Below are 12092 nucleotides of genomic sequence, written 5' to 3' on the forward strand. Positions count from 1 at the left end.
ATCCTAAAGACTTGACATTTCCCCAAGAGGAACTTTAATTCTGCTTTAAGTTTTGATTCTGCTTTTTAAGTTTCATATAAATTAAAATCTGTATCAAATATCAATATGGAGGGAGGTGGCATAGGATGCAACATATACAGTCAAGTTATCTCTGCATATTTAGAAATTACTCCTTCAAGATATTCACACCAGAGAGCTGCCTGTCCTGTTTAATATTCAGTAGTACAGGTTTGAATCACCAGAACCTTGGCAAGACCTTAATATTTCAGTTATTAACAACTACCTCTAGGGGCAAGTCCATGTTTACTGAGTTATGACAAATTTATTATAATGAAGGAAAACAAGTGTAGCCAGCCATCTTAAAAAATGCCCCAACCACTGCTTCTCAAAATAGAAAGACTAAAACTATATACGTTTATCATACAACAAATCCCATCTCTGTCCCCTGAAAATTCCCCTAGTTTCATTCATTAGAAGGGGATTTTTAAAAAAGACTTAAAGAGCACTTTACAGCAGCATTGAGCTTTCCTATGAAATACTCAGCATCTTAAATATTATGTACACTTCTTTTTTATCTCTTAGTAAGCTTCACTGGCTTCACAAACTCTTGTGGAACTGGAGGAAAAATAACCCATTCAAAACTATTCTACAAATCCATCTTTTGGCAGAATAGCAGGTATCCAAATTAAAAATAGGAGGGTCATTTTGTTGCTTTGTTTTCCAAAATTTTAGTCATTTTTGCTCCCCTTCTACATAAAGCTTAGTCACCACTCCTGCCTGAGTGGAGATAGGCAGAGGCTCTGGCCTCTGCTCCTCTGGCTTCTCAGCAGCTGCTTTCTTATTGCTGCAGCAAGGCTTGAATAGATGTGTGTCAATGAGGACTTACCCAAAACGGCCCTTATAGATAATGCCACAGCATATTTTCTGTCTTTTCCAGTATGTGAGATCTAAAAAGGAAAACACTGGCGTTCTGTTGGAGCCAGAAGCCATCTCTGTATCTGAGCCATCATCTGAGTGGTTACTGTAACAGGGAGACTGAGCTGGAGAGGCACTTGAAGTTGTACTGTGAGCATCAGAATTGTGGCGTTTAAATTCCTTCGACAGTTTACTGATCTGGTTACTTTTTATTCTGTTTCTAGATAGAGTTTTCACTGTCTTTGGTTTCAGTGTAGTCTTTAGACTGGGTCCTGCCCTTGGGTCTACCACATAATTCCAGTTTTATTTTTTTTTTTTATCCTGCTGGCAATTTCTTCCATCTTTTCACAAGCAGGACACAGGCATTACAGATATCTCCTGAACGAGTCTCATGTAACCCCAAACAGCTCTGGTAATCCTTTTCATAGCGTTTACTGTCAGTGAATCGAGAACTGGAGGATTTAGCTCAGCAGCCCTTTATACTTCGGTACATCTTTGGCTTGTGAAAACCAAACATCTTTTCTTCTGGGCAATAGCCTTCCAAAAGCAGCCGTTCCACGCGCAATAATGTTCCCGAGGGGCGCAGTGCACGCCAAGTCAACCCCCCCTTCAAATTGCTCCCTGCTCCTCAACTGCCTTGTCTAGAAAGATTGTCTTCTGCAGTTCTGCAGTTGCTTTCGCTGGCGGGGAAGGTGTAGATTCAGCTTTCCCCTAGACTTCACTTTTGAAAAAAAACTTTCAATTCTCATAGTTTTAATAGTAGTATGTAGTACATGGAAATGCTTAAAAACGTAGCTTTTAATTTGCTAAATTGATTTTGAATTCCAAAATGCACCTAAGGCCTGAATGAGCACAAATATTCTGTTATTTGCACTGTTAGCCCCCATCATTTGATTTTATAGCCGGAATGAAAAACCCACAAGTGACTCATGACTGGAAGACTTGGTCTGTGGGTGCCTTTTCTTGGCTCCTCATTTTCCTCACATATTGTAGGAAGGGATACAATCTTGGAACAAACGACTCAAATGAAAAATGAATCAGTGATATAAAGCCAATAGAGTTTGGGGTCTAGCACAGTAAGAATGAAGAAACGCTAATTCAGTCTATTACAAAAACACGTAATTTTTGATGTTAATGTAGTTTCTTACAGTGTTTTCATTAAAAAAGAAATCCCTTCCCTTTGCCTCTCCTGTTTGTTCCTTAACTGAGACAAGACAAAGGAAAACAAAAACAAAGACAAAAACGTTCCAGGGTTGAGGACTTGAACCAGAGAGAAGTGAAATTTTCAATATTCTGTGTAAGAATTTTCCGTCGATCCCTTAGTCACGTAGTCACTACCTTACATCCGGTCCCTTAGAGGGGGCGTGGCTTTCTGGAAATTCTGTCTGCAGCTGTTTTCTTCCTGCAGCGACGCAGAGTGCTGGGAACCTCTGGAGGTAAGTGAGTAGGGCGCCCGCGCTGGCGGTGAATGGCACCCCTTGCTCTTGAGGATTGAGACCTGCCTCTTTCAACTCCCTTTCCCCGTCTTTAAATCTTTCGGGGCTCGTTTTAACTGCAAGCCCAGGGTAGGGAACTCAGTCCTGGAGTGCGATGCCCAGAGGGTATCTGCGGGTTTGGTGGGTCAGGGGAATATTGCTGAATGTGGAAGGAGGGTGTAGCCATCTCCGGATAATCCCAAGACCCCTTTTTCTACTTCACTTCTCTTACTTCATTTTACTTTTGATCAACTTCTCTCGTTCTTTCTTCCTTCCTTTGTTTCCTGTGGACACTTGATGTTTCTCAATTTTATGTGATTTTATGCTGGGGAAATGAGCTTCAAGCCTTCTCTCTCCAAGTCCCCCCACCCTCGACCCCCAACCCCCTCCCCAGTCGGATTGCAGCCCCTAAAGGTTTCTATATAGAAATTGAGGACTGACTCAGATCCCTTCCGTTAGTATTTGGATGCTGAAATTTTAGGACTGAATAAAGACTCAGTCACTTTCCGTTTCTAGAGGAGTCCCGCTTTCACCCACTCCTCCGGATTCCGGGTTCTCCATTTCTGCCCGGCAGCAGGCTGCAGGGGTGTGACCCACTGCGCCACCGCCAGCTGCTCCTTCCCGCCCCCGCTCTGCCGGGGCGCCTGCATTCCTGAGGGTCAGCCTAGCACTGAGGCCCCCCGCCCCCGGCTCAGTGAGCCATCTTCTGCTCTCCCTGCTGCCTGGGATTCAAGGCTTTGACCTTGGCCAGCCGCTGTGGCCAGTCTGCCCACCTGTTGCTGGCTGCATTTCTGAAGTGCCTTCTTGAAGGAAGAACTAATTCTGACGCAGCATCATTTGTTTGAAAAGGGTAGGGGAGAGGGTGCGGGAAATCAAATGACTGGCAAAGAGGGATTTGTTCTGGGGTCATAATCAGGAAATAAATAGGGTTGTTTCTTTATAGGAGACGTCCCTCTGCTTCTCTCACCCCATCTGAAAACCACCCTGGGTGAGTATTACCTAATTTTGGAGCATGGGTGGCCTGACATGTGACGCAGTTTCTTCAGCTGTTGTACCCGGGTCGGTGTCCTCCTCCTACTTTAAGCGCCCTGCTGGTGGTTAGCAATTCTTCCTGTCCCCAGCTCCAGCCTGTTCTAGCAGGAAATTTAGCCCAGTTAGGAGTCTGCATGGAAACCTCACCTCCCCTACAGCTGGTACTGTGCTCTGTGTTTCTCTGTCAGCTAGTGTGCCATTTTACCACACTCAGGTTTTACTCAGTTGCTCAAAATAAAAACAGACACGGAAGGAAGAACCTGTTTTATTGGCTCTGATTTGTGAGGAGGGGCACCGCGATAAGAAACAGGATTGCCATCATCTGGAGGAGCAACCTGGACTTTGCTCTGGAGTGTGGATAGTGTGTGATATACCTTAAATGGTGATTGGGATGAGCATAGATGGCCTAGAATACTTAGAGGCAATCTCACAAATGCTTGGGTTCAGAAAAGTCCCAGGGCATCTTCAATGGGTAGGACCAGCTCCACCTATTACTTCTCTGCATAAAGGAATCATAATGTAAATCACAGTATATGTACATACATTGATTTCTTTGTTAATATGTCACATGAAATGGTTGTCTAGGGTTATAGTAAAACTTGGAAGATATGTTTAGAATGGCCTGATTTAAAATAGAGGACATGCTACATGTAGCATGTAATATACATACATATATATATACACATATATATATGTATATACACACACACACACACACACACACACACAGTGCAAATAGGTGATTCCCAGGTGGCTCAGTTGTAAAGGCTCACCCTATCATTGCAGGAGATGTAAGAGACAAGGGTTTGATCCTTGGGTGGGGAAGATCCCCTGGAGAAGGAAATAGCAACCCACTCCAGTATTCTTGCTTGGAAAATTCCATGGACAGAGGAGCCTGGCAGGCTACAGTCCAAATCGCTGGACACATACTTGTGTACAAACCACACACACATATATAAATATATCTTCAACAGGAGAATCCATCAGCAATTTCAATTATGAACCACAAAAGAAAAGCTACAAGATAATTGCTCCAAATTGTAAGGGGGTCCATTTTGAATTTGGCAGCTTCCTACTTGTCTGAATAGCATGATCAAAGTGACAGCAGAGGTCTATTTAATAATAGTAAAAGGAATAATAGGAACAATACTTACGTCTATTAACATTGCTTAACTGTTTCCTATAAGTCAGGCACTGTTCTAGGAACTTCGCATGTACTAATTCATATATGCATATATGATATACAGCTATTATAGTTTTCAGTTTAGCAAGAGAATACTGAGATTCAGAGGGGTTAAACTAATTACACTGATTCAATATATATAGCAAGTGGTGTATTAAATATGCTTTTGAAAAAACTGGAGCCAGCCTTTGAACAAACCTCAGGGTTTTTCAGAGATTTCCTATTTAGTATATACTTACTGAACCTTACAGGTTCCCCACCTGGGTCTGGCATTTAGAAGGATCCTTACTACCGGGTTTTCTCCAGTGGCTTAGATGGTAGATAATCAGCCTGCAATGCAGAAGACTTGAGTTCCATCCCTGGGTCAGGAAGATCCCCTGGAGAAGGGAATGGCAACCCACTCCAGAAGGGGTTGCCTGAAGGGTTCATAGATAGAGCAGCCTGGTGGACTACAGTCCATGGGATCACAAAGAGTCGGACACAACTGTGCAACTGACTCTTTTCTTACTATTAGCAACTTTTTCACCTATCCAGTCTTTTTTTCTAGGTTCCTTCCTCCACCATTATGCCAGAGAAGCAAATAAAATGCTGGTACTTGAGTGATTGGGCTTCTCTGGTGGCTCATCTGGTAAAGAATCAGCCTGCAATGCGGGAGACCTGGGTTTGATCCCTGGATTGGGAAGATCCCCTGGAGAAGAGAACAGCTATCCACTCCAGTATTCTGGCCTGGAGAATTCCATGGATTATATAGTCACAAAGAGTCACAAAGAGTCAAAAACGACTGAGTGACTTTCACTTTAATTTTCTGAGTGAATAGCTCCCAGCATGTTACTCTGTTCATCATGTGTTTTCTCCACAGTAACCCTGTGTCACCATGGTGTACCCAGGAGGCCTCCTAACCCCCCAGGAGAAGCCAGGTAAGTCTGACTCATAACTCTTACTTGCCTTCATACCTAACCTGGCCTATAGAGGTATTCAATTACATTTTGTTGAACTCTTGGACTCTGGTCTGTCTCCAGTGCCACTGAAAAGCATCTCTGTGACCTTGTCCATCTGTGAGTTTGTGGCGGGTGTGTCTGCAACCTTAAACTACAAGAATGAGGAGGAAGTTCCCTTGGAGGCTTTCTTTATATTCCCCATGGATGAAGACTCAGCTGTCTACAGCTTCGAGGCCATGGTGGATGGAAAGAATGTTAAAGCAGAATTACAGGACAAGATGACGGTACTGCGGATAAGTACATTACCTCCTTCCTCCTTTCCCTAATGCATACTCTTCAGGATCTCCAGCAAATGCAACTTCACAAAATATGCTGATGTTGAATGCTCTTTCCTTTATTCCCCTCTAACTGCTAATTTCCTAAAATCATTTGGAGGGAAAGTCAATCAGAGTCACTTAAGGTACAGCTGTGGGGACTTCCTGGTGGCACAGTAGATAACAATCTGCTTGCCAATGCACGGTCATGGGTTCAATCCCTGGTCTGGGAAGATTCCACACGCCACGGGGCAACGAAGCCCACAAGATGCAAGTGCGGAAGGCCACATGCGAGCCTGTGCTCCACAACAAGAGGAGCCACCACACTGAGAAGCCCAAGCACCTCAGTGAAGAGTAGTCCCTGCTCACCACAATTAGAGAAAGCCCGAGCAGGCAACAGAGACCCACTGAAACCAAAAATAAAAGCAAATAATACAATTTAAAAATAAAGTGCGGGTGTGAACTTGGCAATACGAGCCACCGTTTCTCCCTGCTAGTCTTTGTTTTCTGTACCCTGTGTACCTCCACCAACTGTGTCGGCTTTCCTTCTCTGTCCTCAGGCACACACCAACTATGAGAATGCCATCATCCGTGGCCACCAAGCCTTCCTGTTAGAGGAGGACATGTGCTCCAGGGATGTGTTCTGTTGTAACGTGGGGAACCTCCTCCCGGGGTCGCAGGCGGAGCTCACCCTGAAGTACGTGCAGGAGCTGCCCCTGGAAGCAGACGGGGCTCTGCGCTACGTGCTCCCTGCTATCCTGAATCCTCGGTACCAACTCTCTGGTCAGTCTCCTCTCCCTCCAAATACTCCTGGGGGAGTTGACGTAATTGGGGAAACCCCTTCAAGGCTGTAGGGTGCTAGAAAGAGTGGGAAGGGAACATAGAACTAAAATAACTTTTTGTAGGATGTTCTGAGGACAGTTGCCTTAATATGAAGACTCCTGTAGTCTCTTTGGAGGATCTGCCCTACACAATCAGCATGGTGGCGACCATCAGTTCCCAGCATGGCATTGACAGGATTCAATCCAACTGCTCCTTGAGTCCTATTGAGTACTTTGGAGATAACAAGACTTCTGCTCAGGTAATTCATAGGAAAGCATTATCATTGCTGGTACCCTTTTCCTTTAGATCCTGACCTTGGTCCTCACTCAATTCTGCCTCATTTTTTCTTATTAACCCAGAGGGGATCACACTGTGCTCCCTCCTCACCCCTCCTTTAATCTCCCTAGGTTTCTCTCTGTTTTTGCTCCTGCTCTTGGCTCTTCTTCATGGAAGAAGCCTGTAGCCCTCAGCTCTGACCTCAGCCCTGGGCAGAGGCAGCGATAGTTCTAACATGGCATCTTTGTCTGTTCCCAATTCAGGTTTCCTTGGCCGATGGACACAAGTTTGACAGGGATGTGGAATTTCTGATTTACTACAGAGCAGTGCACACCCCTAGTGTAGTCGTGGAGATGGGAGAAGCTACCACAAAGTCAGGTATTGTCTTTCTCCCTCTGCGGTTACCTCCTGAGGAGTAACTTTCTGATTTGGAATTATCTTCAAATTATCCTCAGTTTTATTTCCTTCTATCCAGTAGTAGGTGAAACATTGAAACATCTTACATTATGATGTGAAAGAAATGGTTAAGTTCAATGAATATCTTGTGGTTATATCTTTTAGGCAAATCTAAGTGCATCAGTAGATAATTGAAGGACACAAGCAAATAATTCACCAGAGGAAACGCTAGTTTACAAACATGTGACAATGATCAGTCTTTACAAAGGCAAATCAAAATAAAACTAATAATGTGACATTTTCATTTTTCAAGTTATCAGAGATTTCCAAATCATGCTTTAAAAGGTGTGGTGAATTTGGTATTCAGAGATTGGCTGAACCAAAATAATTTGGTATCAAGCTTTTGAGGGGAAATGTGGCTACATGTGTCAAAATAAATGTTTATTTTAGTAATTCTAGGTTTGGGAATCTTACAAATGAAAATAAATCTAAATATAAGTAAAAATATGGATTGAAAAGTTCTCTTCTCTTTTAATTTAATCATATCAAAGGCCAGTAAGCAATCAAAATGTCTTACAGTGGTTAAATTCACTATGCTAGGTATATTTGATGAGTTACCATGTAACTACTAAAATAATATACATTAACAGATTGAAATAATATGGGAAAACGTTTTCCAAAGATTGTTAAGGTAAAAATGAGTTGTAGAAGTAGATTACCAGTAGGAAATAATCTATGCATGGGGAAAAACCACTTTAAAACAGAGAAAGTATGCAAGAAGTAATTGTGATTAGTTTCAAAGTAAGTTTACTTTTTAAATCTAACAATTTCTGTTGGTCTTGATTCATATACCTTCACGTAATCTTACCTGGAATTCTTTTTTTGTGTGTGTAGTAATTTTATATACATCAACTTTACCCTTGTAACTATTTTTAAGTATAAAATCCCATTGCCTTGCATACATTCACCTTACTGTTCAACCATCATACTATCCATCTGCAGATATTTTTCATCTTGTCCTAGTTACTTAATTTCTGAGACTATGTTTACTTTCTTACAGCTTAGCTTATTATTATTATATTATAATATATTATATACAAATTATTATTGTAATTTCTTTAATATGTCTTTTTGGGGGGAATTCCTTGGTGGTCTATTGATTAAGACTTTGCCTTCCAATGTAGGGGGTGTGGGTTTGACCCCTAGTAAGGGAGCTAAGATCCTACATACCTTGTGCCCCCAAAACAGAAATATGAAACAGAATCTATGTTGTAACAAATTCAGTAAAGTCTTTAAAATGGTCCACATCAAAAAAAACACGTAAAAAAATATTAATAGCAATTTATCTCATTTTCTAAATTTTTTTTAATATATGTGTAGTTTCCTTATAATTATAACTGGTATAACCCATATCCATCTCTTGTTCTGTGGGGCCTTCTTTGACTGTCAGGCCACTGGATTGCAGGGACCTCAAAGAGGTCTATAACAGCTCCTCTTCCAGGAAGCCCTGTGCTCTGTCTTTGTACATTAGTTGCCTGGCTTTGTCCTTTCCTTTTGGGGAGTTCCCGCTCGAGTGTCCCTGAAATTCTCCTGCAACAGTGACCTGGTCTTTGTGTGAGTATATGTGTGCTCGTATGCTCAGTTGTGTCTGACTCTTTTTAACCCCAGAGACAGTAGCCCGCCAGGCTCCTCTGTTCATGGAATTTCCCAGGCAAGAATACTGGGAAATTCATTTCCTTCTCTAAGCTATCTTCGTGACCCAGGGATTGAACCCACCCATGACTCCTGTGTTGGCAGAGGGATTCTTTACCAATGAGCCACCTGGGAAGCTGGACCTGGTCTTTACTCAGTTACTTTAATCCCCTGGAGAAAGTTCTATGATGTTGAATCTCAAGTGGTAAGGATTGAGATGTCAAGCCCTTTTCTTGCAAGCTCTATTAGCCTTAGGAGGACTTCAGGCGACCCCTTACAAGTCCAGCAGGGTCATTCACATCTTGCTTTCTAGATCATGTATTTGATCAAGATGACTTGCTATTTCCATCCATACAAAGAAGCAAATGACAGCTGACTGCTTGATTCACGAAAACAGTTTGTAGTTCGACCAAATGAAGCATATCACTACATGAGAGAAATGCATAGTCTGTTTCTCAAAAACTTAGACTGTACTTTCCATATTAAAAAATGATATTAAAAATGGTATGTATAATTTAATAAAAATAATCACATAAAACAATTTATAAATAATTTTATAAAACTATTCTTAATTTAAGTTGAGCCACAGACTGAGTTTCTCAAGGGTACTGTATCAGACTTCCCTCACTTAACTCTTAAAATAATATTTAAAAAAATTTTTATTGGCCTATAATTGATTTACAATGTTGTGTTTCAGGTATACAGCACAGTGAGCCAGTTACACAAGTACATATATCCACTCTTTTTTAGATTCTTTTCCCATATAGGCCATTACAGAGTACTGAGTACATTTCCCTGTGCTATACAGCAGGTTCTTACTAGCTGTCTATTTTACATATGGTAGTGTGTAGGTGTCAATCCCAGTCTCCCAGTTTATCCATCTCCCCCACCTTATCCCCTGGTAGATATAAGTTTGTTTCCTACATCCATCTACTTCTGTTTCTTAAAATAATCTTGAGGCAGGTATTACTACTTTGATTTCATAGGAAACAGGCTAGCAAGCAGAGGAGCTAGGGTTTGAAATGCCTCATTTAAAAAAGAGCAAGTGGAGACTCGAGATGAAAATAATTTGAGTCATGACAAAAGAATAATGGTAAATGACACATATATAGTATTTCCTATGTGTCTGGCATTGTTCTAAAGTTATATATGGACTCATTTCACTGTTGTGGCAACCTCTCTGACCTCTTAGCACAGTGCTAGTCCCACTGTAACGAGTTGTCTCTCAGAATGGAAAGTAATCTACCTTGAAAAAAAAAAGCTACTCCTTTATATCCAGAGATCCTGGATTGTATAAAAATTATTTTTGAAACAGTGCTCTATCAAATATTTGTGGAGCCACCCCCATTTTATTTGGAAGCCATTTTGGTTATTGAGATATCTCAGAGGTAAGAGGTTAAACTGAACCAGATCTTGTTATTATTCTGAATCCCAGGGGTACTGATAATTTAAAACTGTAATCCTAGAATCACTTTATAAAAATGGGATACTGGAATTTAATTCTGTGTCTTTTTATATTCTCTGAACAGTAAAGCTAGAGTTGGTATAACCCAGCCATTCTTAGTTCATCTCCTGTATCTGTTTTCACTTGTTCCTCAAAATAGAATCACAGCTCTGGCTTTTGCAACTTGGTAACATAGGCTAGATGCCCATGATCTCTTCCATACCATTATTTGGATGATGCTAGTGTTAGAGTGCAACACGCATTTAAGTACTTCTCTTTCTTTGTTCTGAAGAGTATCATAAGTGCTTTGTACCCAAATGAAGCACAGATGGATTTCCTTGTCCTGTATGACACTCATTACACTCTTAGCTCTTGTAAATTGTCAGCATAAAAATTTCCACACAGTCATCATTGTTTTTTCTTTTCAAAGCTGTAATTAAGAATTAAGGACAGGCTTTCCTGGGGGCTCAGATGGTAAAGACTCTGCCTGCAATGCCAGGAGACCTGGGTTCGATTCCTGGTTGGGAAGATCCCCTGGAGAAGGAAATGACAACCCACTCCAGTATTCTTGCCTGGAGAATTCCACGGACAGAGAAGCCTAGCAGGTTACAGTCCATGGGGTTGCAAAGAGTCAGACAGAACTCAGCGACTAACAGTTTCTTTTCCCTGTTGGCTCAGTGAAAGAATCGACCTGCCAGTGTAGAAGATACCAGTTTGATCCCTGGTCCAGGAAGATCCCACAAGCCACAAAGCAACTAAGCCCATGTGCCACAGCTATTGACCTTGTGCTTTGGAGCCTGGAAACTGCAGCTACTGGGCCTGTACACCCTAGAGCCCATGCTGGGCAACAAGAGAAGCCATTGCAATAAGCCCATGCACCACAACTAGAGAAAGCCCACGTGCAGCAGCCAAGACCCATCACAGCCAAAAATAAATAAAAAAGTTATTTAGAAAAAATAGAATTAAGGACCCCATGTAAATAAATTTCCCTTTGATTTGATGTGAAGATATCAAATAAATTAGCTTGATTCCTCTGGCAAATGCTGGGACATTTTAATGACATATTTCACTCCCAACTGCTAGGCGATTAACATCCAGATATAGTATTTTAATATTGCTTGCATATAGTAAATTCTACCCTCTTTCTTCTCTTTCATATCTGTAATACATCTATATCTTTTATATGTTTGTAACTCACCTCAAATTCTTTGCCAGCAGATACTGTATAAAGAGTAAGCTGTTTTAGATTTGTGTTTTCTTAGCTCCTTAGGTAACTCACTACAGTTGATTCTTGAGTTCCCTTTTTCTTACCACGTCTTTATTCTTTCTGAGTAGATGGTGTGTTGGGAGATCCAGCTGCAATGGTGACTTTCTACCCGAATATCCCAGAAGCTCAGGCATCAATTGCCTGTGGAGAATTCATCTTCCTCATGGACTGCTCAGGAAGCATGCAGAGCCCCATTAGTAAGCAGAGGAGATCTCAGCTGCGCATAGATGTAGCCAAGGTAAAAGTAGTTTCTTTCTTTTGCTAGTCACTTGCTCAAGTGGGAGTGAATCTTGGGGATTAAATTAGGGTCCATTGGAGCCATAGGTCTGTTCCCCATC

The 12092-nt window shown here is 41.6% G+C and overlaps 1 protein-coding gene and 1 pseudogene across 1 annotated transcript in view; one reads left to right on the forward strand and one right to left on the reverse strand.

Annotated features, from left to right (window-relative positions):
• LOC102173069 lies at positions 733-1476 on the reverse strand (annotated as a pseudogene).
• The window catches only part of VWA5A (von Willebrand factor A domain containing 5A), a 29580-nt gene continuing 19762 nt past the window's right edge, over positions 2275-12092 (forward strand). Inside the window, exons 1-8 of the mRNA XM_005699555.2 lie at positions 2275-2351; positions 3334-3378; positions 5465-5522; positions 5625-5827; positions 6418-6640; positions 6763-6938; positions 7219-7333; positions 11823-11992. Coding sequence (XP_005699612.1) covers positions 5480-5522; positions 5625-5827; positions 6418-6640; positions 6763-6938; positions 7219-7333; positions 11823-11992 — 930 coding nt within the window. The 5' untranslated portion in view covers positions 2275-2351; positions 3334-3378; positions 5465-5479. The remainder of the gene's footprint in view (positions 2352-3333; positions 3379-5464; positions 5523-5624; positions 5828-6417; positions 6641-6762; positions 6939-7218; positions 7334-11822; positions 11993-12092) is intronic.

This window comes from Capra hircus, chromosome 29 (assembly GCF_001704415.2).
Source record: "Capra hircus breed San Clemente chromosome 29, ASM170441v1, whole genome shotgun sequence".
NCBI classification, from domain to species: domain Eukaryota; kingdom Metazoa; phylum Chordata; class Mammalia; order Artiodactyla; family Bovidae; genus Capra; species Capra hircus.